Consider the following 26,498-nt stretch of genomic DNA (forward strand, 5'->3'; position numbering starts at 1 on the left):
CATTCTGACTTCCACACTACTCCCTTAACCACTGTGCCAGATCAGCTTCTCATGGGACTGGCCTTCGGGATTCGGAGACAGCCATCTGTTCACCGTAGCCTTCACAAGAATGACTGCAAGGCAGGGCTCACATCCCTGGCCATTCTCGGGCGGCTGCGGTGCACAGACAAGCCCTGCTCAGGCCCTCCTTCTACTCACCCCAGGCAACCCCTGACTGACAACAGGCAGCTGCCACACTGCAGCCTCTGGCACCAACTTTTTATCTTATTTTATCTTTTTTTTTTTTTTTTTTTTTTTTTGAGACGGCGTCTTGCTCTTTCGCCCAGGCTAGAGTGCAGTGGCGGGATCTTGGCTCATCACAAGCTTTGCCTCCCGGGTTCACACCATTTTCCTGCCTCAGCCTCCCGAGTAGCTGGGACTATAGGTGCCCACCACCACACCCGGCTAATTTTTTGTATTTTTAATAGAGACGGGGTTTCACCGTGTTTGCCAGGATGGTCTCGATCTCCTGACCTCGTGATCCACCCACCTCGGCCTCCCAAAGTGCTGGGATTACAGGTGTGAGCCACCACGCCCGGCCATTTTATCTTATTTTTTGAGACAGAGTCTTGCTCTGTTGCCCAGGCTGGAGTGCAGTGGCGTGGTATCAGCTCGTTGCAACCTCTCCATCCCAGGTTCAAGCAATTCTTGTGCCTCAGCCTCCAGAGTAGCTGGGAGTACAGGTGCCTGCCACCACGCTCAGCTAATTTTTGTATTTTAAGTAGAGACTGGGTTTCACCATGTTGGCCAGGCTAGTCTCGAACTCCTGACCTCAGGTGATCCACCCACCTCAGCCTCCCAAAGTGCAGGGATGACAGGCGTGAGCCACTGTGCCCAGCCAACTTTTTATCTTATTTTAAAAACTACATACGTAATGCATACATTCATATATGGCAACATTTCAAACACCATGTCCTGTTCTTAATGCAATGCTTTTTAATCTTTTCCCGAATAAATCCAAAGAGGGGTGGCTCAGCGCTCAGTAAGCGCCAGAGGCCATGCGTTTTGTTTTCTCCTCCCCCAGAGCTAAGCCTGAACAAATAAACAGCAACGACAGCAACAAAAAACAAAACAACACAAACCAAAGCATTGTGTTAATGAGCCTGAACCATTTCCAAAAGTCCAGACAGTGGAGAAACAGATGGCAGCACCTTCGGAAGCAAATGACCTCTGGTCAGAAGTTTGGGGTGCAATGCGTTTCCCTGCACCCTTGCTAGTTGAAGATGGTCTACCTGTCCCCTGTTTATGTAGCAGACATGTGCATACTACGTGGGCTTATTTCCTAGTGTCCAGACCAAAATACAAGCTGAATGAAGGTAATCATCGCTCCCCAGTCCAAGCAGCAGCGGGAGAGGCAGGGGCTGCAGGAGGAAGCGGCCCAGGAGCTAAGGGGGCGGGAGGTGTCTCCCTCCAGGCCGGCCCGGACCGTTTCTTCCCGGGCTTTCTCTACCTGGGACCGATCCCGCGACAGGTCAGGAGCCCTCGACTGACAAACTCAGGGCCACAGGGAGCTGTCCCTCGGAAAACCATCGAAACCGCTTAGTAACCAACTCCCTGGGTCAAGGCCCCCGCCCAGATCCTTCTCCCTGTCCAGGGAGGGCCTGGCTCTGGCTCCTCGGGGGAACTAAGGCCTCGGGATTGGCACAGCCCTTCAGGTCGGAGGGAGCGCGGGGGCGGGGAGGAGCTTGCTGGCGATTTCCACCTGCACCCGCGGCCCGCACCCCTGCCTCTTCCCGGGGTTACCCTGCCAACGGCCCTCGGAGCCCGGGGTGGAGAGGGGACAGCAGGAGGAGGGCCCTCCCGGAACCCCTGCGGGGCTGTCTTTGGCGCCAAAGGCGGCCGGAGCTGAGGGCAGGACCCGCATCTCCTCGCAGTCTCGACTCTGGCCGCTCCAGCCCCTCGCGAGCGCCAAGTCCCAGGGGCCGATCCAACTCCGAGGGAGCCCCTGTGTCGCCTTGTCCCAGCTCGTCCCCGATCGTCCTCCCCTCACCTCCCAGCTTCGGAGCTGCGAGCCCAGGTGGCTGCCCAGCCCTGCGCTCCAGCTCCTGCCTGCCGAGCCGAACCGCGCCCCGGCCCCGGCCCTCCTACCTGCAGCCGTCGCAGCTCCGGGCATCGGCGTCCGTCCCGGCCGGCCTGGCGCGGGCCCCGGCTTCGCTGCGTCCCCTTCGCGGGAGCACAGGCCTCGGGGCGGGTGCGCGGGCGGGGAGGCAGGGCGGGCGGCCCGGCCCCTAGGCGGGTTATATGGGCGCGGGGAGGGGAGGCGCCGCGGGGAGTAGGCGGCCGCCGGCGTTAGCGCCTTTTTAGCCCGGCGCGCGGGAAGGCAGCGCGGGCCACCCAGTCGCGGCGGGGCCAAGGTCTCCTCCCGGCGCTCCGCCTCCCCAGATGGCCGCGTCCGAGTCGGGGTCCCGGGCGCGCTCTGCCCCGCCTCCTTCCCGCCGCCGTTTGGCGCGCGTCGCCCCTGCCGAGCCCGGCGAGGCCGCCCACTCAGGGCCGAAGCAGGTCAGGCGCCAGGGCCCCTCCCGCGGGCCAGACCCGACCACGACCTTCGGCTGGGCTGGGGACGCCGGTGCCGACTCTGCGCCCGACGCCTGCGTTTCCCCCGGACTCCCTGCTGTCCCCCAGACGGCCCATCTTTCCCAACACCCGGATTCTCTCCGGGCCGCCGCCACTGGCGCTGGGCCCTTCGGCGCGCGGGGCGCTTGGAATCCAGGGGGCAGGGGATGCGGCCGGCGGGGAACAGGGGTGAGGGGCGGGGAACAGGGGTGAGGGGCGGGGAACAGGGGTGAGGGGCGCCGCTCCAGGGCCGGGAGGAGGGGAACGGCTGCAGTCCGCCAAGCAAGGCTTGCCACCCACTCCGCCTGTGGAGCCGCGGTCCCGCCCGGCAGAGGATCCCGCGGAGACCCTCTGGGGGCTGCTCTCCCAATCTCAGCCGGAGTTTGGGCCCCATGTCCTTCCAGGGGTCACTCAGGACGCGAACACTACCGGGCGGCGGCCAGCACCCTGCTCCCTCCCCCGGCCGCCGCCTGTGGGCTCGGGCTCTGGATCCCCTCCGGTGTTTGGAAGGAGCTCGCGGGCGTCGGTGCGCTTGGAGTTGCTCTCTGCGCGCACCAGACCCGCGCTAGGTCAGGCCGAGACTCCCTCCCGGCCGGCGGCACACGCCGTCCCGCTTGCCTGCTCCTCCTAGGCCACTGGGGCTTCCAGGGCCCTAGACCACGTACACCAGGCCCTGGCTAGGGGACCGGACATGCTGGGCGAGTTCCGAGCGGCTCTCAGTGGCGGCGTTGTTTATGGTCTGATGCTTACGGGGCCCGTGATCTGGCTCCGAACCGATGCCCTCTGCCCATGGTTACCCCCACGTCTTGGAAGGTGGCGTCAGTGAAGCCCTAGGCGTCTCGAGCTAGCCGGGCTGGTGCAGACTGGGTTCTCTGGCCGCAGCAGGTCCGCGCCTGACCGGGAGGGTCCGGCTGACTTCCGCACATCTTTATGGCTCACTCACTGTTTGCTGGGCGCACGGGGTGGGGACACAAAGACGAATCCCATGCAGGGGTTTGGGTCCAGTAGGGAATAGAAAAGGCCGGCACCGCCAGAGTAGGACGCGCGCGCACCACCATCCATTCCCCCGGGGAGGCTGGGGCGTCCGCGGGGAACAGACCCAAGGCTGGGCGCCCGGAGGTGCGAGCAAGACCCTGGCCGGCTCTCAGCTCCCAGAACCCAGGGCCAGGCGGGGATGACAGGGTCTGTGCGTCTGGGGGGCCCTAGAGGCGCCGGCGGGGCCTGGCGCGGACTACTAGCGGCCTGCCGGAGCCAGGGGTGGAGGGGGCCGCTGTCTAGGGAAGAGGACCGGGGTCCGGAGTAGGGGAGAGGACGAGGCACGGCCTTGAGCCTGCGAGACCTGCGGACCGCTCGCCCGCGCAGGAGCTCGCTCTCCGGTGCCTGGGGCGGCTGCAGCTGGGCCCCCAGGTCCCGGACCCGCACAATTCTTCGCCCGGTGCCAGCCCAGATGCGCGCGGGTGAGGCACTGGCGGTGCCCGCGATCCACGCGCTCACTTCGCCCAGTCAGCGGCAAATTCGTTCTCTCCTTGATCTCAGTGGCACTGGAGCGTGAGGCAAGGGCCAGGAGGCAGGTAGCGGGGCCGGACTCAGCAAAAGCAAACAAAATCCCAAGCAAACGAAATAAATACTTATACATTACATACACGATATAATATATGTGCGACAGACACCGTATTACGTATTAAAGATATATTTGTATGCAAACATATATTTACATGTAAACATACATTTACATATAAATATAAATATATATGCATGTGTATACACACGCAGACACACAGGTCGCCCAATTAAATTTGAATTTCAGATTAGCGAGTAATTTTTCCTTATTAGCATGTTCCGTGCAATATTTAGGAACATACCTATAACTAGAAAGCGATTTGCTGTTAATCTGAAATTCAAATTTTACTATGCTTTCTACATTTTTATCCGCAGCCCTAGCTGGAGAGGACTCCAAGGCCTCCCGGCCTTGAGGGAAGGTTCTCTGGTCAGAAAGCCCGGGTCGGAAGAAACGTGGGCGTTTCCCTTACAGCCCTGCGGTACAAGAACTACAAGCCCCACAATGCTGCGCGGCCCCCTGCGGCGCTGATAGGCTGCAGCTCACTTCCACTTTCTGACTTCCGGCCTCGGAGGCCGGCGGAGGCGGTTGCGGACTCCAGCGCGTCCGGGGGTCCCGCGGGTTTTCGAGCGCAGGGTGGCGCCCGCGGCAGGCGGCGGCCATGAACTTCTCCGAGGTGTTCAAGCTCTCCAGCTTGCTCTGCAAGTTCTCCCCGGACGGCAAGTACCTGGTGAGCGGCGGGGACCTGGGCCGCGGGCAGGACATCCTCGGTGCCAGCGTCCCCGGCGGGGAGGGCCGGGGGCGGCCGCGTGGCCCAGGGGTGGAGGCAGCTCGGGGATCCTGCAGGTGCGGTGCCCGGACAGGTGCAGGGCCCGGGCAGGTACCCGGGGCAGGCGCAGGGCCTGAGCAAGTGCCCCAGACAGGTGCGGGACCCAGGAAGATACCCTAGGCAGGTGGGGGGTCTGGGGAGGTGCCCTTGGAAAGGTGGTTATCTGCAGCGCCGATCGCACACAGGTGACGGTATAGGACATGTCGGCTCTTTGTTGTTATTTTGTCACAAAAGGCAAATTGATCATTCTGTTGCCTGTAAACTGGTAAGTGGTGTGGCTACTTTGTCATCTCTACTTCTCCTCTTAATTCTCTTCTCCTCTACCACATGCCGAATAAATGATTTAAATGCTAGTATCCTATCCCCAGGTAGGGAAACAGTTGTCCCCAGGTAGGGAAACAGTTGTCCTCATGGCTGGGATTTGAGGTCTTTGTTCCATGGGTGGCAGAAAGGTGCTTAAATCACAGAGCTGTAACTTTTAAGCTTCAAAACATACAGTGTATGTACCTGGATGCCTAGTAGTGTATATCCTCAGAAGAGGGGGATAACCCAGATGCCGAGTACACATGTCCTCAGAAGGGGGATAATTGGCATTGGAAAGCCACTAAGAAAAAACATGCCTCCTAAAAAGTGGGATTCATTTTCTTTATCCACCACCTCTGCTAACTGACTGATGCGTCAGGATGCTTTTTCAGGTTTTGCTTCCCCTGACAGTCCTGTGCTCTGTCTAGCCTTTGAGAGTTTAACTCTCAAATTACGTTTTTACCTCTTCATGGAGGTTTTATTCCAAATCACATAAAATATCATCAGCTACCAAACAGAAAACCTCATCAGTTTAAATGGCACCTCAGCCTTGGTATATTTTTCAACGTGCCCCCTCCCCAATTAAATTAGAGGTTTGTTTTTTGTTTTTACCATTTGTGAAAATTTCAGTGAATTATAAGGAGAAAGAGTACATTTGCTTGCCTCACTTGGGTGTTTTTTCTGGCTCCTACGCTCGTCAAAATACCCTGAAACACTTGGTAATGATCTGTTACTGGCATCTTCTTGAAAGCCCTGAGGACTGGGGAGAGCAGGTCCATGCTTCTCGTTTTAGTGTCTTGCAGTAGAGTTTATATGGTTCCTCAAGGTGTTAAAAATATTCCATGTCATAAGGAATTCACTGTAACTGATCACAGTTTTCAAAGCTACAGTGTGAGAAAGTAAGGGCTGCGATAGCTGCTTGTTCCAATCTGCAATCACCCGCCCGTCTCTCATCTTTCCGATGGAAAACTAATGTGGCTTTCTCTTTTGGTATCAGTTCATAAAACACAAACTAGTTTGACCTTGATAAGTAAAACTAACGAAGCAGTTAACATTTAAAAATCAGTTCTTGATCTTTAGACTGTAGTATAATATACAATCAGCAGGTGAGTACTCAGGTGTTATTTATACTTGAAATTGTTTGCTTAGATAGGGACATAATCAACAAATATGGACATGAAGAAACTATCTTTAAGAAAATAGTGCTAGGCCGGGCGCGGTGGCTCACGCCTGTAATCCCAGCACTTTGGGAGGCCGAGGCGGGCAAATCACAAGGTCAGGAGATCGAGACCACGGTGAAACCCTGTCTCTACTAAAAATACAAAAAATGAGCCGGGCGAGGTGGCGGACGCCTGTAGTCCCAGCTACTCGGGAGGCTGGGGCAGGAGAATGGCGTGAACCCAGGAGGCGGAGCTTGCAGTGAGCCAGGATCGCGCCACTGCACTCCAGCTTGGGCAACAGAGCAAGACTCCGTCTCAAAAAAAAAAAAAAAAAAAAAAAAAAAAAAAAAAAAAAAAAAACAACAACAAAAAAAGAAAATAGTGCTAACACTTAAACATTTCCTGTTTTGTATTAGGAATAGGTTAACAGAGATAAATGAGCATTATATGAGGTGTCTTTACTTGTGCAGAAGTGAAAGCCTGTCTTTTGACCTTCTGTTGTTTTGGTTCTGAGTTCGGCACTGCATAAGAGGATTGAGGTGTTCCTTGCCATTTTCCTTGTGAACTGGGAAGCCTTGATTCTTATCCTTTATAAATTTGAGGAAATTGTCTAAAAGTGTTTATAAAACTAGGAGAGGATTTTGGTTATTAGTTCACAGAAGAGCTTTTTCTCAATGCTACTTCCCATGTAAGTTTAGTTTTTGACATACAGTTAAGAAGGGACTTAAAAATGTCTTAGCTTTAAGTGGCGAGTTAAAACATACTTTTGGGCCGGGCGCGGTGGCTCAAGCCTGTAATCCCAGCACTTTGGGAGGCCGAGACGGGCGGATCACGAGGTCAGGAGATCGAGACCATCCTGGCTGACACGGTGAAACCCCGTCTCTACTTTAAAAAATACAAAAAACTAGCCGGGCGAGGTGGCGGCGCCTGTAGTCCCAGCTACTCGGAAGGCTGAGGCAGGAGAATGGCGTGAACCCGGGAGGCGGAGCTTGCAGTGAGCTGAGATCCGGCCACTGCACTCCAGCCTGGGCGGCAGAGCGAGACTCCGTCTCAAAAAAAAAAACAAAACAAAACAAAAAAAACATACTTTTGGTCAGACGTGGTGGCTCACACCTATAATCCCAGCACTTTGGGAGGCCGAGGCGGGCGGATCACGAGGTCAGGAGATCGAGACCATCCTGGCAAACATGGTGAAACCCCGTCTCTACTAAAAATACAAAAAAAAAAAATTAGCCGGGCGTGGTGGCGGGCGCCTGTAGTCCCAGCTGCTCGGGAGGCTGAGGCAGGAGAATAGCGTGAACCCGGGCGGCGGCGGAGCTTGCAGTGAGCGGAGATCGCGCCACTGCACTCCAGCCTGGGCGACAGAGTGAGACTCCGTCTCAAAAAAAAAAACAAAACAAATCCTGGTTTGTATATTTCAACATTACCCTTGTAGGAACTGATCTTTAGGGGCTGGGGATGTCACTGATGATCTAGACGTGAAACCTCTGGCAGGAGACAAGGCCACAGTCACTGAAGGCCGGGGCAGTAGCGTTCTGAAGGCCCCCCTCTTTTGGAGTGGAGAATGTCAGGTGCCTGCTTTCTCGTATTTTTTAGGCTTCCTGTGTCCAGTACCGGTTAGTGGTCCGGGATGTGAACACCCTTCAGATCCTTCAGCTGTACACGTGCCTAGACCAGATCCAGCACATCGAGTGGTCAGCCGACTCACTCTTCATCTTGTGCGCCATGTACAAGCGAGGGCTGGTGCAGGTGTGTGCTGCTGCGTCGCCTAGAATGTGGACACCTTCTGAGTGCCACTTGGAAGGAGGGTTTTTTTCTGTGCCTTTCTAGTTTGGAAAAAAAAGTCAGTGCAGCTCAAAGCAAGTTTGCAGCACTTTGGGAGGCCGAGACGGGCAGATCACGAGGTCAGGAGATCGAGACCATCCTGGCTAACACGGTGAAACCCCGTCTCTACTAAAAAATACAAAAAACTAGCCAGGCAAGGTGGCGGGTGTCTGTAGTCCCAGTTACTCGGGAGGCTGAGGCAGGAGAATGGCGTAAACCCGGGAGGCGGAGCTTGCAGTGAGCTGAGATCCAGCCACTGCACTCCAGCCTGGACGACAGAGCGAGACTCCGTCTCAAAAAAAAAAAAAAAAATTATAATGTTCTCTGAAGTTCAAGAACACTTAAACTAAGGAAACTAACGTAGTCTTAATTTCTAAGCAATATAGTTGAGAAGCAGGAGGTGTTGACAGATAGCAGTCTAGCCACTCGGACATGGTGTGTTTCAGGAAGTCCTAAGAAGTCATGTTTTCTTATGTGTCCAGAGCTTAACTAAATGAGGTCTTAGGAATGACAATGTGAATAAACTGTTTTAAAACGACAACGAAATGAAATCACCAAGAAGCGTGGCTTACTTTTACAGTGAAACCCAGTACCAGCCCTTCATCATGAAAGGTTGTAAGACACCCTGTGCGATTGGGTCTCCGTTGGTTTTAAGCCAGCTGTCTGTCGGCGAGGCCTCGCTGTCAGGTGCTGATGAGTTCGCACTTGTGTGTTTCTTTCTTCTCTCAATCCAGGTCTGGTCTTTAGAGCAGCCCGAATGGCACTGCAAAATAGACGAGGGCTCGGCTGGGCTGGTGGCTTCGTGCTGGAGCCCAGACGGGCGCCACATTCTCAACACCACGGAATTCCATGTAAGTGTCAGCCTCAAGGCACCTCACTGGCCGTGTGATCCTGTCCTCTGCTCCCAAAACAGCTGGGGAGTGTGCGAGGGGATGTTTGGAGTGTGCTAGTCTCTGCTCATCCCCAGGGGATGCATTCTAAGACCACCAGGGGATTCAGATCATACCAAACCCTGTATTTCCTATGTTTTTTCCTCTACAGCATACCTGTGGTATATTTAATTTATAAATTAGATACAGTTAGAGATTAGCAGCAATAATCATATAGAACAAGGATGACAATATACTGTTTATAATTGCATGGATGGAAGATTTGGTCTTACTGAAGATCTTAGCAACAACCTCAGCATAGGATTGTTTTTTTCTTTCCTTGTTGCGTCAAGAACTTTCAGCTTCTCATTTAAAGGAAGCACTTTGCGGCTTTTCTTTGGCATATCCAGATGGCCAGCACCACTGCCCATGCTTTAGGCTGTTACTGAGTCAGATAAGGGTGTCATGAACACAGACACTGTCTGCTGCCCTGGGTCTGATGACCGAGGTGGCTCCTGAGTGGCTGATAGATTAGGGGGGTGGAGGGGGGCCGGGAGCGTATATGGTGGTGTGTATATTTTAGGTCAGAATATTATAAGCCATTAAGTATTATTGTCTGATCTTTTGTCCAGTTTTAAAGAAAAAATTTTTAAAATCTTAATTTAGACTTTTTAGGATTTTGGCAGTCCCTATTCAGCGATAGAAAATGCCCTGTGATATAAGCCGGCTCGTACTTTTCCTTCAGGAGCCGGGTCTTGGGGGTGGCTCCAGGCGTCGGCAGCTGCTGATTCACCTGCTGTAGGTACCGCACACCAGCCTCCATGCGGAGGGGAATGTCGACATCCGAGAGTAAATCAGAGGGATCTGGGATAGGAAACTGCATTTTAAGTTAAAATTAGGCATATGTCAAGTGTTTAGATACCAGGTCTTTGGTGCCCGCAGTGTCTTTTTAAGATACAGAAAAATGCGCGAATCTCTTTAATAATGTGCTTTTCTGATGGGGTTAGATCCCGGTGTTTCGGCCCAAGTCCACTGAGTGCTCGTAGCCGTCTGGGCTGCTGGCTGCACCTCGGCAACCCTCCGTCCCGCTGCGCCGCGCACACTGCGAGGAAACCCGCCGTCCCAATGCGCTGTGCACACCACGTAGCTGATGGCACTTGGGAGGACTTCTCCCAGCGTGAGGCTGCAGACGCCCTGTAGGGTTTCATTCGACTTTTTTCAAGCTGGCATCAGCTGGGATAAAGTTTTATCTGGCCATGAGGGGTTGCTGAATCAACTGCTTCAGATGGCTGGATGGGTTTACATCTTTTTCAGTTTAAATTTTAAAAAACATTCTAAATCTGATGTCTGCTATTATGGGCTGTCAGAGAATAAGACAGGAACCAAAGGCCCACCAACGTCTCCGCACTATGTATTGACATTGGAAGACACCTTCGGCCCGAGTTTTTCAGAGAGGATAATTTGAGCTTTTCATGCAGCTGAGTCTAACAGTCTTCAGGCCTGTAATGCTTTGGGCCCAAATCTGTCCTCCAGAAGGCTCACGGCATGGGGTCAGCCTTGCTGTATTCTCTTATTAAATGGCCCAGAAGGAAAACTACCATCTATGGAGTTTAGAAACCTTAAAAGATGTATGAAAACCTGGTTTTGTTGAGCCTCCCATGTCACACACACCAATATTGAAAACACCTTTGCTACAGGCAAACTGATTTTTCATAGAGTACATTTAGATGACATTGTTCCACCTAAGACTAAGGTCATGACCACATTGCTGGTGGCCTTAGAGGAAACGTTAAGACCAGGTGGTGGACGAGGACTGGTAACCTCATGGCACGGGGCATCTTGACCAAGATATCAAAATGTGTCTCCAACTTTGCATGCAAACTTAAATGACTGCAAGTGAGGAAACAAAACCGGAATTCCAGACGTGTCTGCTGGCCAGGAAGGGAGCCTGCAGCCACCATCCATCAGTCTCATTCACAAGAGCGAGGACCAGGCCCGTTCTCTGGGGCTTAGCGGGGCCACTGGGTCCCCTTCTGAAGGCACCACCCCATGTCCAGGCCTTAGCGGGGCCTTTGGGTCCCCTTCTGCAGGCACGACCCCATCTCTGGGGTTTAGCGGGGGCCACTGGGTCCCCTTCCGAAGGCACCGCCCCTGTCCGGGGCTTAACGGGGCCACTGGGTCCCCTTCCGAAGGCACCACCCCACATGAGGGTGTCGTGGAGCATGAGAGATGTCCCTGCCTCTTGCACTTTAACGTGAAAAGGCAAGCTTGCGCCCTTTAGACAAGGTTCAGTGAGTCATCAAAAGCAGCTCACCCCTAGGCCTGCAGTGGAACACCGCCATGCTTTCAGAGCCCTGCTCTCCCTCGTAGCAATGCCCTCCCCACCCGAGGGCACCTTTGTCCTGCATCTTGCGTGAGTCACATCCTCACTGTTCTTGAGTCTCACTATATAGATGTGTCTAAACACCACATTGCTTGGTGTGCAGTGTAAAGTTGATTTATAGGGGCTCGTACTTTGCAGTCTCTGCTGTTGCTTGTTCACATCACTGTTTTTAGACTCCTCCGTGTTGACAGGCATCGCTGGGCCTTCCCTTCCTTGTGAGGAACGCCATTCAGTCCTTCCCTGCTGGACGTGTGTGTCTCCACGGACGGTGTGGCTGTGAATGTATTGTCCACGTCTCCTGGGCACATATGCAGAGAGCCTCTCTAGGAGAGCCTTGCTTGGCCGTAGCAGATGGAGAGGTTTCATTTGCCAAGGCTTTTGTGGCAGGATTACAGTGATTCCATCCAGGCGACTAAATGATACTGCAGTTTGGATTTAGTTTGCATTTCCCTAATTATTGGTGAGGTTGAGTGCTTTCCTATCTTGTTTCATTACACACATGCTCACACACATGCTCACGCGCTCACACACGCGTTCACACATGCGCTTACTCACGTGTGCTCACACGCGCTCACACATGCGTTCACACACACGCTCACTCTCACACATGCGCTCACACACGTGCTCATACATGCGCTCACACACACGTGCTCACACATGCGCTCACACGTGCTCACTCACGCTCACACGCTCACTCACACGTGCTGACACGCTCACACGTGCTCATGATCACACATGCACTCACACACACCCTCACGCGCTTACTCTCACACGTGCGCTCACACACACGCACTCACACATGCGCTCACATGCACGCTCACACGTGCTAACTCTCACACGTGTGCTCACACACTCACATGTGCTCACACATGCGCTCACACACACACACACATGCTCCATTTAAATGAAGCAGGTTCACATGGAGTTTATGGTGGGGCACAGTGTGGGGTCTGAATCCATTTCTACCTTTTCCCAGCAGCATTTTTTTTTTTTGAGACAGAGTTTCATTCTTGTACCCCAGGCTGGAGTTCAGTGGTGCGATCCAGGCTCACTGCAACCTCCGCCTCCCAGGTTCAAGCAATTTTCCTGTCTCAGCCTCCCAAGTAGCTGGGATTACAGGTGTGCGCCACCACGCCCGGCTAATTTTATATTTTTAGTAGAGATGGGGTTTCTCATGTTGGTCAGGCTGGTCTCAAACTCTCGACCTCAGTTGATCTGCCCACCTTGGCCTCCCAAGGTGCTGGGATTACAGGGGTGAGCCACCGTGCCTGGCTCCCAGCAGCATTTATTTAGAAGACTATCTTCACCAGCTATAGCAGGAACTCAATTCCGTTATACCTGCAGGATCGTTTCTGGTTTTCCATTCCGGTCCACTGTCGGTCCATATATGTGCCAACGCCACACTGTCTACATTATTGAGGTTCTGTAGTATGTTTGAATATCTGCTAGGACTGATTTCTCTTCATTGCTCTTGTAGTCTGTCAGGTTTAAAAAAAATTTTTTTTTGTAGAGTTGGGGTCTCCCTTTGTTTCCCAGGCTGGTCTTGAACTCCTAAACTCAAGCAATCCTTCCTTCCCAGCCTCCTGTATAGCTGGGATTACAGGTGCACAACAGTACACCCAACTCTGCCAGATTTTTAAATGTATTTTTGAGACTTTGTTGTTAGCTGCATACAAACTTTTAACTGTTTGTAAACAGATTTCCTAGTGAAGCAGTTTTCATGCTTTCACGGTGGCCCAAGCCTTTTGTTGTAAAGTATTCCTCTTTCTGTCTCATGGTTCTTTTTGTTTCAGAGTCTGATTTTTCCGGTACGAATGCGGCAGTGCCACCTTTCTCTTGGTTAGGATTTTCATGAAATGTCTTTTTCTATGCTATTACCTTCTACATTTCTACATCCTTAAACTTGAGTGTGTTGTAAATAGCCTATAGTTAGCTTTAAAAATACATCCAGACTGAAAACTTTTTCTTATATCTGAATAAAGGCAATTAAAACAATTTATAAGCAATAAAATTCACCCACTTTAAGAGGATAGTTGAGTGAGTCACTCTGCACATTGTTGCCACCATGATCAGGACCGAGGCTGTTCACTCCATGGTGCGGGGCTGCTGGTGCCCCTTGTGCTCAGTCTGTCTCCCACCTGTGCCCGGCAGTGGGTACCTGCTGCGGGGCGAGCAGCACTACCTCTTTGGAATCCCATCTGCACAGAGCCGTGGTGCGTGGACCTGTGCGTCTGCTTCCTTTCCCCTGGCGCCTGGCTGGTTTTCAGTGTGCTGGGTCGTGGCGTGGATCAGTGGCACGTTCCTCCATCTTGAGAGTGCTGGGTTGTGGCATGGATCAGTGGCCTGTTCCTCCCATCTCGAGTGTGCTGGGTCATGGCCTGGATCCGTGGCCCATTCCTCCCATCTTGAGTGTGCTGGGTCGTGGCCTGGATCCGTGGCCCGTTCCTCTCACCCCGAGCATGCTGAGTTGTGGCCTGGATACGTGGCCCGTTCCTCTCACCCCGAGCATGCTGAGTTGTGGCGTGGATCCGTGGCCCGTTCCTCTCACCCTGAGCATGCTGAGTTGTGGCCTGGATCCGTGGCCCGTTCCTCTCACCCCGAGCATGCTGAGTTGTGGCGTGGATCCGTGGCCTGTTCCTCTCACCCCGAGCATGCTGAGTTGTGGTGTGGATCCGTGGCCCGTTCCCTCCATCTTCAGCACACTGGGTCGTAGCGTGGATCAGCAGCCCATTCCTTCCCTCCTGAGTGCACTGGGTCGTGGTGTGGATCCCTGGTTCTCTCTTCCTGCTGCTGGGCGCTGTGAAGCCCATCCCATGAGTCTCTGCTGGCTTCTCCAGTGCTCAGGGGAAGGTAACAGCGCTGATGAAGGTGTATATTTAACCACCTTTTTTTCTTACTGGGTTTTTTAAAGTTGCAAACAGTTATCTTTGAAAGGTTTTTTGTTGGTTTTTGTGGGAGATGAAGGTAAAAATGAGGCTTAAAGTGCTCCGTGCATTTCCTAAGATGTGCCTGAGTGGGCAGCCTCAGCCAGGCACACCCCACGGGGATGCAGGGCCATGGGTGGGAGATGTGCTTTTCTCCTGTGACTCTGCAGTGGGCTCTGGAGGCGGGTCTCTGCCCTGGATGGCACAAGGACGCTCCTGATGTCCAGAGGCTCGGGCGCTCCACCCTGCCCTGCTGATGCTGAGCGGCTTGGGCAGGGTTTCAGCCTCAGACACGCTGGTGGGAAGTAGCACGCTTCCTCGCTCAGGCCCCAGCACCCTCCTTGGCCTCAGCTTGCGGAGCTGTTAGAGGAGCAAGTGCTCCGTCCAGCTGGAGTTCCGAGGCGCCGGTCCCCAGAAGGGCCAGTGTGTTTCGGGTTCAGCATCAGCACTGGAGCCCTGCCGTGCTGCCACGGTGACCCCTGGAGCTTGTGGATCCACTACCTGTGTGTTCAGGACTTTTCTCCTGAACGCCGTGTATGTTGTTTGGAGACACAGTTACAGACATCGGATTTTCTTTTCTCTTGTAAGAAGAGATGATGCGTAGACATTTAAATTAATTCATTTGTTAATATCCTATACTGAAAACCTGGCAGCGTTTGGAGGAGTGACATTGTGGACACGCGATGCTACACGCTGCGTGTGGCTCCAGTTACTGCTGGAGGCGGTCCCCACCCCGGGCCTCATCCTCACTGAGGGCCCCTGCCTGACACACACGGACCTGGCAGTCAGCACCGCACCCCGCACGGAGCCGCGCAGCCCTGTGTTCCTGCACACGGAGCTGGTGGTCAGCACCCCACCCCACATGGAGCCGCGCAGCCCTGTGTCCCGCCCCCCGCACACGGAGCTGGCGGTCAGCACCCCACCCCGCACGGAGCTGCGCAGCCCTGTGTCCCTGCACACGGAGCTGGCGGTCAGCACCCCACCCCGCACGGAGCTGCGCAGCCCTGTGTCCCTGCACCTTGTGTCCCCACACCTTGTGTCTCCACACCTGGGCCACATTTCAGTTAACTACCAGATTCATCAGTGGGCCGGGTATGTGGGAAGCATGATGATTCCCTGGTGGGCTCCACAGCGTCTCAGTGGGAAATGTAGGTGGAGGGATGCAGTAGCCCTGTAAGTCCCGCGGCGCTGCCACGGGGAGGGCCGGACCACCTACTGCGGTGCCTCTCCCCCAGCGGGCACGGCCTCATTGGCCTGGTTAGGAAATCATCTTTTGGCCTCACCGTGCCAGTCTAGTCGGCTCTCAGCTCCCTGAGTCAGGGAAAGGGGTGGAAAGGTGGACAGTCCAGCAGCGCATGTTCTAGAACCCTCTGCAGATGCAGCCGGGCCAGCGAGCACGTGCAGGAGGTGGGCGGCCACCTTCTTGGGTGTTGAGTGACTGCTCCTGCCTCAGGGCTGCAGATGCAGGCTCACAGCCCCCTGGTGAGCCCCGGAGCGGCAGCATCCAATTTCCACATCCTCTGTCTTCCCATAAAGGAGACCTAACGTGGTAGTTTCTAGATAAGATTTTTCTCTAAGTAACTCAGGGTTATTTTAACCTGCAACCTGTGGTCACTTTGAAAAAGCTAATGAAGGCCGGGCGCGGTGGCTCAAGCCTGTAATCCCAGCACTTTGGGAGGCCGAGACGGGCGGATCACGAGGTCAGGAGATAGAGACCATCCTGGCGAACACGGTGAAACCCCGTCTCTACTAAAAAATACAAAAAACTAGCCGGGCGAGGTGGCGGGCGCCTGTAGTCCCAGCTACTCGGGAGGCTGAGGCAGGAGAATGGTCTAAACCCGGGAGGCGGAGCTTGCAGTGAGCTGAGATCCGGCCACTGCACCCCAGCCTGGGCGACAGAGCAAGACTCTGTCTCAAAAAAAAAAAAAAAAAGAAAAGAAAAAGCTAATGAAAATGCACTTCGAATTAACTTTGTGTCACTCAATATTGGTATAAAACAACAACAACAGAAAACCAAGAGCACTAAATTTACCTTAACCACAGTAAAATATGCATTTGAATATTCCGGTAGGAGGGTAGGAATCCCCCAGGTCCTGACAGATCCACTCCAGCAGTCAGGCCTGTACTTGGGGATGCTTGGGCAGTTTGAGGATTGAGACAGTCTCTAATGATGCTAAGGAAGTGTTTCCTTTCTCTTTCCCTTTTCCCCCAACAGCTGCGGATAACCGTCTGGTCCTTGTGCACAAAATCCGTATCTTACATCAAATACCCAAAAGCTTGTCTGCAGGGTGAGTCGATCGGAGCTACGCAAAAGCCATTTCTTTGCAGTTGTTTGACTTTTTGTCACGGGAAGTTTCAAGTAGGCGGAATTAGCTTCAACAGCATATCAACGCATAGCCCGTCTGTTTGTCTCTACCCACCCCACCAACAGCATATCAACGCATAGCCCGTCTGTTTGTCTCTCTACCCACCCCGCCGACAGCATATCAACACATAGCCCGTCTGTTTGTCTCTCTACCCACCCCGCCAACAGCATATCAACGCATAGCCCGTCTGTTTGTCTCTCTACCCACCCCGCCGACAGCATATCAACGCATAGCCCGTCTGTTTGTCTCTCTACCCACCCCACTGACAGCATATCAACGCATAGCCCGTCTGTTTGTCTCTACCCACCCCCCCGACAGCATATCAACGCATAGCCTGTCTGTTTGTCTCTCTACCCACCCCACCAACAGCATATCAACGCATAGCCCGTCTGTCTGTCTCTACCCACCCCCCCCGACAGCATATCAACGCATAGCCCGTCTGTTTGTCTCTCTACCCACCCCACCGACAGCATATCAACGCATAGCCCGTCTGTTTCTCTCTACCTACCCCACCGACAGCATATCAACGCATAGCCCGTCTGTTTCTCTCTACCCATCCCACCGACAGCATATCAACGCATAGCCCGTCTGTCTGTCCCTATACCCACCCCACCGACAGCATATCAACGCATAGCCCGTCTGTTTGTCCCTATACCCACCCCGCCGACAGCATATCAACGCATAGCCCGTCTGTTTGTCTCTCTACCCACCCCGCCGACAGCATATCAACGCATAGCCCGTCTGTTTGTCTCTCTACCCACCCCGCCGACAGCATATCAACGCATAGCCCGTCTGTTTGTCTCTCTACCCACCCCGCCGACAGCATATCAACGCATAGCCCGTCTGTTTGTCTCTCTACCCACCCCGCCGACAGCATATCAACGCATAGCCCGTCTGTTTGTCTCTCTACCCACCCCGCCGACAGCATATCAACGCATAGCCCGTCTGTTTGTCTCTCTACCCACCCCGCCGACAGCATATCAACGCATAGCCCGTCTGTTTGTCTCTATATCCACCCCGCCGACAGCATATCAACGCATAGCCCGTCTGTTTGTCTCTACCCACCCCACCGACAGCATATCAACGCATAGCCCGTCTGTTTGTCTCTACCCACCCCCCCGACAGCATATCAACGCATAGCCCGTCTGTTTGTCTCTCTACCCACCACCCCGACAGCATATCAATGCATAGCCCGTCTCTCTACCCACCCCGCCGACAGCATATCAACGCATAGCCCATCTGTTTGTCTCTCTACCCACCCCGCCGACAGCATATCAACGCATAGCCCGTCTGTTTGTCTCTACCCACCCCCCCGACAGCATATCAACGCATAGCCCGTCTGTTTGTCTCTATACCCACCCCACCGACAACATATCAACGCATAGCCCGTCTGCTTCTCCCTATATCCACCCACCCCTTGGGCTATTTTGAAGTAGGTCTTAGGTCTCCTCATGCTTCATCTGTAAATATTTCCATGCGTGTCTCAGAAAGGCAAGAGTCCCCTTTTAAAACATGACCACAGTGACTCAAGATAATGTGGCTTAAGACGTGGAAGAACAGTGGCGTTGATGCCAGTCTCCTTGACCTTGGTGGCAGAGCTGGGCGTTCAGACCCCTTCCAGCCGATGCCTGTCGAGAGGCCCACCTCAGACATTCAGTTCTGAGCTTTCTCTCTTCTGTGGACTAAATATGATCTCTGCGAAGGCAGGAGGTCTTGCCGTCATCTCTGGGCATCCCGGAGGGATATGTGACCAGTGTCCCTTCCTTGTGGAAGTCTGTGAGCCATCTGGAAGAAAGGGGGCCGGCTCAGGGTGGCCCACCACCAGCGCGTCTAACTGGACGGTGCAGAGCTAGTGGGAGGCGCCACTCCTGAGTCCTGAACAACACGCAGTGTCTTTCACGGGATGAAACGCTACATGGTTGAAATGATGCTTTCATTCTTCTCTGTTGCTGCCAGCGGTTTGGAAATTGCATTTGAATAAAATGCAATCACACTCTTGTTTTTCGTTTTTATAGTTGGAATATTAGCGTCCCTCCAGATGAGACACACATTTCTTGAGTGGACACCATATTAGCACCCCTCCAGATGAGACACACACATTTCTTGAGTGGACACCACGGTTTTGTCATTTGAGGTATTCTCTTCACTCATGAATGATGAATTCTGGCCTGGGCTTTTAAAGCTAATACAGAACTGGCAAATAGAGTCTAACATTTTCAACTAGTTTCTTCCACATTTTCGTCTTATGATTATTTTTTTGAGACAGGGTCTTGCTCTGTCACCCAGGGTGGAGTGCAGTGACGCAATCACAGCTCAGTGCCGCCTTGACCTCCTGGGCTTAAGTGATCCTCTCACCTCAGCCTCCTGAGTAGCTGGGACTACAGGCACACACCACCACACCCGGCTGATATTTTGTAGAGACGGGGTTTCGCCAAGTTGTCCAGGCTCCTTTCAAAGTCCTGGGTTCAAGTGATCCACCTGCTTCAGCCTCCCAAAGTGCTGGGATTATAGGCGTGAGCCACCACGCCTGGCCACACATTTTCATCTTTAGTTTACTTCTTCCAAATAATTAAATTCAAAGGTAAAATAAACATGGCAGGAAACAGCCACCTTTTGCCTAGCTGGAGGTACCCCTGGGTGTCTCGCAGCTTAGCCATGGGGGAATTCGAAGGCCTTGTGTTTCTCAGTCACATTTGTGATTAATCAGAGGTCACATCACTTGGTATTTTTCACAGAGCCTTGCAAACCAGTTCCTGTGTGTGTACAACCCTCCCCCAGCACGCACTGTGTTGTGAGGGGTGAAGCCACAGTGCCTCAGGGTTTCTCCTCTGTGCTAGAATGTTCTCGCCTGTCTGAGGAGCAGTGCTCGGCATTGTGCCATTTCCCTTCTTTTCACTTCTGCTTTCTCTTCCTCCTCCTTCCTTCTGAATTACTACTGTGGTTTCTCTTGCTTGATTTTGTGGCCGCTTGATTTCAATGCATTTTCCTCTTCCCGCAGGAATCACCTTCACGAGGGACGGCCGCTACATGGCGCTGGCAGAACGGCGCGACTGCAAAGATTACGTGAGCATCTTCGTCTGCAGTGATTGGCAGCTCCTGCGGGTAAGGCGTCCCCCAGACTGGAATGAAGTTGTCCTGGTTGACTGTGGAGGGACTGAGTGAAGTAGATCCTTTTCCAGATTCCAGGGGATCTTTGGTAGGATATGGAGCAAGGTGATGTTGTATTAACAAAGGGCAGGTGCACTGTGAATCGCTGCCAGCGGCACCCGGTTGTGTGTTCAGGAGACTTGGTGAAAAGGACACATGCCCAGGTGTTTTTAAAGTGAAGATGCCGTCACATTTGAGCCCTTTTCCTTGTCCTGTGTGATGGTGTTTGCGCATGTGTGTGCCACGTCGGGAGTGGGGAGGACATGGAAGTTCACCTTGGCTGAGGGCCTGCGTTAGGCAGGGCGCTCTGCCAGGTGCCCAGGTGCCCCCACAGCAGACATGTGAACACGATTCCAGCACAATCCATCGTTAAGGTACAGCAACCTCTGTAATGCTGTCAGAGCACAGAACCCAGGACCCAGGCAGTGCTCTGGAAGGGACTTGTCTGAGCTGGGTCTAAAGGAGTGAGCCTGGCCAGGCAAGGAAAGGTGAGCGGGGAGAGTGCACGTGAGTGCAGGTGCGGGGAGACCAAGCCGCCCTCGTGGGCTGGCCAGGCACTGATGCTGGCACCTGTGGGGGGTGCAGCCCTAGCAGCAGCTCCACAGGGATTTCCTGCATTTCCAAGATAGAGCTGTTGAGATTTTGTCCATTTCTATATAAGAAAATTAAGTGCATTAAGAACATAAGTTATAAATGCAATTATTTATTTACAAAAATATTTTCCAAATTTAATGTTGCCCCCACTTCCTTTGGAAGCATTTTGATACGGACACCCAGGATCTCACAGGGATCGAGTGGGCCCCAAACGGCTGTGTGCTGGCAGTGTGGGACTCCTGCTTGGAGGTATGAAGATGGCCAGGTGACGTGTTTGCTTTTGAGAGCTTTTCCCAGAATTTCATGCTTTCTGACTGCTGCAATATAGTTAGCTTTATCTTATTTCAGATAACGAGTTGAGCTTTGTTTTAAAAGACAGGGTTTTGCTCTGTCACCCAGGCTGGAGTGCAGTAGTGTGATCACAGCCCACTGCAGCCTTGACCTGGGCTCAAGTGATCCTCCCACCTCAGCCTCCCCAGTAGCTGGGACCACAAGCGTGCACCACCATGCCCGGCTAATTTTTGTATTCTTTGTAGAGATGGGGTTTCACCATGTTGCCCAGACTGCTCTTGAACTTCTGTGTTCAAGTGATCTGCCAGCTTCAGCCTCCCGAAGTGCTGGGATTACAGGCCTGAGCCACGGTGCCCGGCCGAGTTGAACTTTTATCAGCGAGCCATTAGGTTGACCTCCCAATTTCCCCTTTTTCTCATGCTCTCACTGCCTCTCCAGTGACTGTCTCAGTTCTAGCTGGCAGTTCCAGCTTTTCCGGGGCCATGCGGACAGTCCTGCCAGCTTTGTGCTGTCTGCACCAGTGTCGCTCTGCAGCACCCACCTCTGTGGCGTGTTCCCGGCGAATGGGACGTATTCATCGTTAACGGAAATGTCTCGTCTGCAGTACAAGATTCTGCTGTACTCCCTGGACGGCCGGTTGTTGTCCACGTACAGCGCTTACGAGTGGTCCCTGGGCATCAAGTCTGTGGCCTGGAGCCCCAGCAGTCAGTTCCTGGCGGTTGGGAGCTACGATGGAAAGGTGGGAACCAGTGCAGGGCACTCAGGAAGTCCGACTGCCCAGCCGGCCGGGCCCTGCCTTACCTGTGCATGGCTTCTTTCCTCAGGTGCGCATCCTTAATCACGTGACTTGGAAAATGATCACGGAGTTTGGGCATCCTGCAACCATTAATAATCCCAAGATAGTAAGTCTGGAACACGTGTTTCTGCCGGAGCAGGCTGCTGGGGAGGGCGGTGGGAAACCGCTCCTTAGCTTTTGCTTTCTTGATTGCGGTTTATTATTTAAACCGGGCACTTCCATCGCCGTAAACTTGCTGCTGTGACATTTCACATGTCTGGCCCTGCCCCGGCCTTTGTTCTTCCTCCTCCACGCTGTCCAGAGGGTCTGAAGTGGGCCTTGCCCTGGCCTGTCCTCTGCCACTGCCACCCCAGCCCGGGTGTCTCCTTCGTGGTCTGTCTGGATGCAGATCCCCCGAGTGGTCGGGGTCTCCTGCCCCCAAACACTGAGCATCTGCTGTCGTGCCAGGCACTGTGCTCTGGGCCGCAGCCAGAGGAGAACAGACAGACACCTGCACCTGCAGAGTGCGGCTGGAGAGACAGGGAAGGGGCTGGAGAGCTGGGTGTCTCCATGGGGTGGCAGGGAGTGGCCACCAGCGAGGGATCAGGCACAGATGCTGAACCAATGTTCAGGGGTTCGGGGAGGGAGCGTTCCAGGCCAAGGGAATAGGAAGTGCAAGGGCCCCGAGGAGTGGGCCACTCTTCCATGTGTGCAGTGGGCACTTGCCGCGCCTCTGTGTGCGGTGGGCACTGCCCTGGAAGACAGTCGGGGGCCAGAGACAAATGCTGCCCTCCTGGTGTTGACCTGCAACCGGCAGAGCTGAGTGAAAGGCGGCTTGGATTCGATGAAGAGGCCAGTGAGTGGCTGGGGCTGGGCATTCCAGATCAACCACAGACGGGGATGCATCCCAGAGGGTGTTTAAGTGCAGACCAGGAGGAGGAGCTGAGGAGCCGCGCAGTGTCTGGGCAGAAAGGGCCACTGCCGGGGACGCATCCCAGAGGGTGTTTAAGTGCAGACCAGGAGGAGGAGCTGAGGAGCCGCACGGTGTCTGGGCAGAAAGGGTGTTTAGGCAGAGGGGCCTCCTGATGTGGCCAGTGGTTTGTGTGGCTGGAGGCCAGGGCATCTGGACAGATGAGCCAGAGCAGAGCTGGCCACACAGGTCCTGAAGGTTTGCCTGCGATTCTGGCATTCTCCAAATTCCTTCGCCACACAGCAGCAGAGCGCGCCAAGCTTTAAAGGCACGAACCAGGCCAGGTGACTCCCTTACCTGGGGCTCTTCAGGGGCGCGGGGGCTGCCCGCCTTCCACTGAGCCTGGGCCGCTGTCCTTTGCTTGGCAGGCTCTGGGGCACAGATGCCCCCACCTCAGGTCTGTGTCTGCCGCTCCTGGGGCCTCCGCTGTCTTGGCGCACGTGTTCTGTGTATCCCCTTATCACGGGGAGAAGGCCAAGCCCGTTCCCTTGCTGGATGATGGTGGCTGCAGTGGCCTCCCGTCTATAATCACAGGGCACACATTTGCTGCCTGTGTCTCATAAGGGTGGGCTCCCCAGCAGGACATGAGCGAGGGTGGCTGGGTGATCTCAGCTCTCGGGACTGCGGGATTCGTGTTTCCGTCTCTTTCTCCCAGTGGCAGCAGGACCAGGTGTCATGGCAGGTGCACGCCTGTTGACCATGTGCCGTCACAAGCATTTGCCACATCTATCCTCATCTTCCGGGTCCCTGTCCTGAGCTGGGCGTGGCCACCTTGTGTCTTTCAGGTGGTGTATAAGGAGGCCGAGAAGAGCCCGCAGCTGGGGCTGGGCTGCCTCTCCTTCCCGCCCCTGGGGGCCGGGGCTGGCCCTCTCCCGAGCTCAGAGAGTAAATGTAAGTAGCACTTGTGATGACATTTGTTTTCCTTTTTAATGCAAGATTCCTCATTGTCCAGATAAACTTCGGATGTTCCTTATGTTTAAAAAAAAATTTTTTTCCTTTCCGTGCTTCCGGCCAGCGTGCCCCTCAGCCTGTTGGCTGGAGGTTGACTGAGGTCTGAATTGTGTAGTGGGCCATGAATGCGCGGCTTCTGTTACTGAATATGAGCCCTGGAGACCAGGATCTGACAGCGGGAGCTCCGAGGGGGATGTTTTCCAAAGAAACACTTTTCCGTGGGTGGTGCTCAGAGCGCGTCTGGAGGCCGGCGGTGCTCCCGAGCGCTGTCTCCAGCTTGAGGCCCGATTCTGATGCAGCCTCTTGACTCTGGGCATTTCCTATGTGTCTGTTTCCGCATCACTGAAATGGGCACAGAAAAAGCACTCACCCCACAGGGGCACGAGGGCATCTGAAGGTTGCAGGTAGAGGAAACGGTGCCCCGAGGGCTGATGGACCCACCCCGGGGCTCGGTGTGTGCTCAGGACGGGTTAGGACAGGTGCAGCCTGGCACACAGGAGGCGCTCCCCAGGAGCCCAGGGGCGTCCTTGTTCCACAGCTCCTGCCTCTGCTGTGATGATGGTTTTCCCACAGCCAGAAAGTCTAAGGGTACTGATGCTGAGGTGGAAGGGATTGTGAACTCAGATGCTGGCAGTTGACAGAAAAGTGCCGAGGAGTTGGAGCTGCTGACATTGCAGCTGGGACCCGTCCATGCTCCTCTCCAGTCAGCCCCCAGCACGTGGGGTCCACCCCCCACCTAGTCGGGCCTGGCAGGTGATGGTGCCACTCTTATCTGGGGCACTTGCAGGCAGGCCCCTCGCTGCAGCTGCCAGGCTCTGCTCAGCTTTTCCTGCCCTCGGGCCGCACTTTCCTCCCCTTTGAACAGAGGAGCTGGGTTCGTGGTGCCTGATGCAGGCACAGCAGCCTCTCAGCCGCGTACGTACTTCCTGAAAGGGTGATGATGGCATGTTCTTCTGTTGGTGTTCTAGATGAGATCGCCTCTGTCCCAGTCTCCCTACAGACACTGAAACCTGTTACCGACAGAGCAAACCCGAAAATCGGCATAGGAATGCTGGCATTTAGTCCTGACAGCTACTTCCTGGCGACAAGGAATGGTCAGTTGTGCTGACGCGGGTGCTGTCTCACCCCTTACTGTGTCCTGTGGCCCCAGGTGTAGAAGCAACTGGACACAGCACCTCCTTCCAAGTTTCTGCAGTAGTCGAGCTGCTGGGCCTGCTGTCCTGCAGCAGCTGCAGGCCCACACATGAGCCAGGAGGCCTCCGCCTCGCTCACTTGCTCTGCTCTGCTGAGTAGAAAGCAGGGCTGGGCACACTGCAGCCCGTCTTTTGTTAGTGATGGCCATCCTGGCCCTGGCCAGGAGCCCTACAGGGCCCAACTGAACCCAGACTGCAGGGTGGAGCCGCCCCACCCCACCGGTTCTTCCCCTCCCCTCCTGTGGTGTCAACAGCAGAGCAGAGGGGCAGGGCCGAGGGGCAGGGTGACACAGAGGAGTCAGGCAGGGATGACACCGGTGCCCTGTCCTTCCTTCCTCAGATAACATCCCCAATGCCGTCTGGGTCTGGGACATTCAGAAGCTGAGGCTGTTCGCGGTGCTCGAGCAGCTGTCCCCAGTGCGCACGTTTCAGTGGGACCCACAGCAGCCGCGGCTGGCCATCTGCACGGGAGGCAGCAGGCTCTACCTGTGGTCCCCAGCGGGCTGCATGTCGGTGCAGGTGCCTGGGGAAGGTGAGCACATCCCCGAGGCCACGGACGTGGCAGGCTTGCTCTGTGCAGTCTGGCGTCACACGGGCTGAGCTGTTGAAGCCCAGCTGCTGTCTCCAGCCCTCAGAGTCTGCATAAACCTCAAGGCTGGCACACAGGGGACCTGCTGCCCTCAGCTTTATGGGCTAGAAGCAGCCTCTCCCTGACTTGAGGCAGCTCTGGGGCTCCACCCTGGCTCTGCCTATGTGGGTCACTCCAGGCACTGTGCTGGCCTGCAGGACAAGGGGGTGCCCATCCCGCAGAATCTGGGCCTCTCCCGCTGTAATCCTCTGGCCACCTGTCTCTCTCTAGGCGACTTTGCAGTGCTTTCTCTGTGCTGGCATTTAAGCGGAGACTCGATGGCCCTCCTCAGCAAGGATCACGTCTGCCTCTGCTTCCTGGAGACGGAGGCATCGGTCAGCACAGCCTGCAGACAGCTGGGCGGCCACACGTAGCAGTGGTGCAGTAACGTGCGTGCAGAAACAGGGACTACTCTGCGTGTTTCCAGTGTGGGAAAAAACAGAGCTTCACCAGGAAGTTCTCCACCTGTGATGGTCTGGATTCAGTGATTGATTCTATTTTTCTAAAGCAAAGCATTTTTGTAAATATGTATGGTATAAAACTGGAGTTATTATTATTTGAAGTAAACACTTGCTGATTCATACAACTGCTTCTCTTCTCGAAACATTTAGGTCCAGGCGGGTTTTCTAGGTTCGAGTTTCTGGTCAGTGTTAGGGAAGATGGACAGCCCTACAGTAACTGAGCCCTGGGCCACTGAGCTCCCGCCAGACACCCGGCCTGCTCTGGGTTTTCTATTTGGATGTGTTAGGACAAGGGGGGATCTCTGTGGGGCACATCCAGCCTCCCCACAGTGGGTTTGCTTTGAAGTGTGGGAAGGGAGCCTTGGCACCTGAGTGCAGCGCCACCCCCAGGTCCAGTCCCCTCAGGACGGAGCTGCAGGTCCCTGATCCACTGAGTCAGTTCCTCAGGAAGTCTCACGTCTACTCTGGTTTGAGAACCAGTGCGCGTGGGTCTCCACCCTGGCTATTTGCAGAAGTGCCTAGAACCACCCAGAACCATCCCATCAGTCTCTCCAGCTGGTGCTCGGCAGGCAGCCAGGCTTGCTTGGCACCACAGGTGGGGGGCTCAGAGTTGCAAACCTAGGTTGTTGCGTACCGTCATCTCTCTCTGCAGAGAACCATACTCAGCACTGCTATGAGGC

General features: G+C 54.4%; 2 protein-coding genes across 10 annotated transcripts in view; one reads left to right on the forward strand and one right to left on the reverse strand.

Moving 5' to 3' along the window:
* The window catches only part of LOC105496668 (tumor protein p63 regulated 1 like), a 119,605-nt gene that overhangs the window by 86,555 nt on the left and 6,552 nt on the right, over positions 1–26,498 (reverse strand). The window contains exon 1 of one of the 7 annotated variants that reach the window (XM_011767198.3): positions 2,128–2,612. The exons of the other annotated variants lie outside the window; for them this stretch is intronic. The gene's annotated coding sequence lies outside the window, so the exon portion shown is untranslated. Of the gene's footprint in view, positions 1–2,127; positions 2,613–26,498 lie in introns of those variants that run through there. 7 annotated transcript variants of the gene reach the window in all.
* LOC105496671 (WD repeat containing, antisense to TP73) lies at positions 4,707–25,943 on the forward strand. Of its 3 annotated transcripts, XM_071067512.1 has the most exons (12): positions 4,707–4,880; positions 8,039–8,191; positions 9,001–9,117; positions 16,658–16,730; positions 19,807–19,910; positions 20,712–20,798; positions 21,445–21,579; positions 21,665–21,742; positions 23,371–23,476; positions 24,505–24,630; positions 25,070–25,261; positions 25,589–25,943. In XM_071067512.1, the coding sequence occupies exons 1-12, from the start codon at positions 4,812–4,814 to the stop codon at positions 25,729–25,731; spliced, it is 1,383 nt and encodes a 460-aa protein (XP_070923613.1). In that variant the 5' UTR covers positions 4,707–4,811; the 3' UTR covers positions 25,732–25,943. The 3 variants fall into 3 exon arrangements, with proteins under 3 accessions (XP_070923613.1, XP_070923614.1, XP_011765507.2); XM_071067513.1 differs by lacking the exon at positions 20,712–20,798 and having other exon boundaries at positions 4,730–4,880; XM_011767205.3 differs by lacking the exon at positions 8,039–8,191 and having other exon boundaries at positions 4,747–4,880.

Source organism: Macaca nemestrina, chromosome 1 (genome assembly GCF_043159975.1).
Source record: "Macaca nemestrina isolate mMacNem1 chromosome 1, mMacNem.hap1, whole genome shotgun sequence".
Taxonomy (NCBI): Eukaryota; Metazoa; Chordata; class Mammalia; order Primates; family Cercopithecidae; genus Macaca; species Macaca nemestrina.

Excerpts from the sequence above, each read along its gene's own strand:
- LOC105496671 (XM_071067512.1), top strand. The coding sequence starts at position 4,812 with ATGAACTTCTCCGAGGTGTTCAAGCTCTCCAGCTTGCTCTGCAAGTTC. Across the intron at positions 8,192-9,000 it reads ACAAGCGAGGGCTGGTGCAG|GTCTGGTCTTTAGAGCAGCC; the intron begins GTGTGTGCTGCT and ends CTCTCAATCCAG. Across the intron at positions 23,477-24,504 it reads CCCGAGCTCAGAGAGTAAAT|ATGAGATCGCCTCTGTCCCA; the intron begins GTAAGTAGCACT and ends TTGGTGTTCTAG.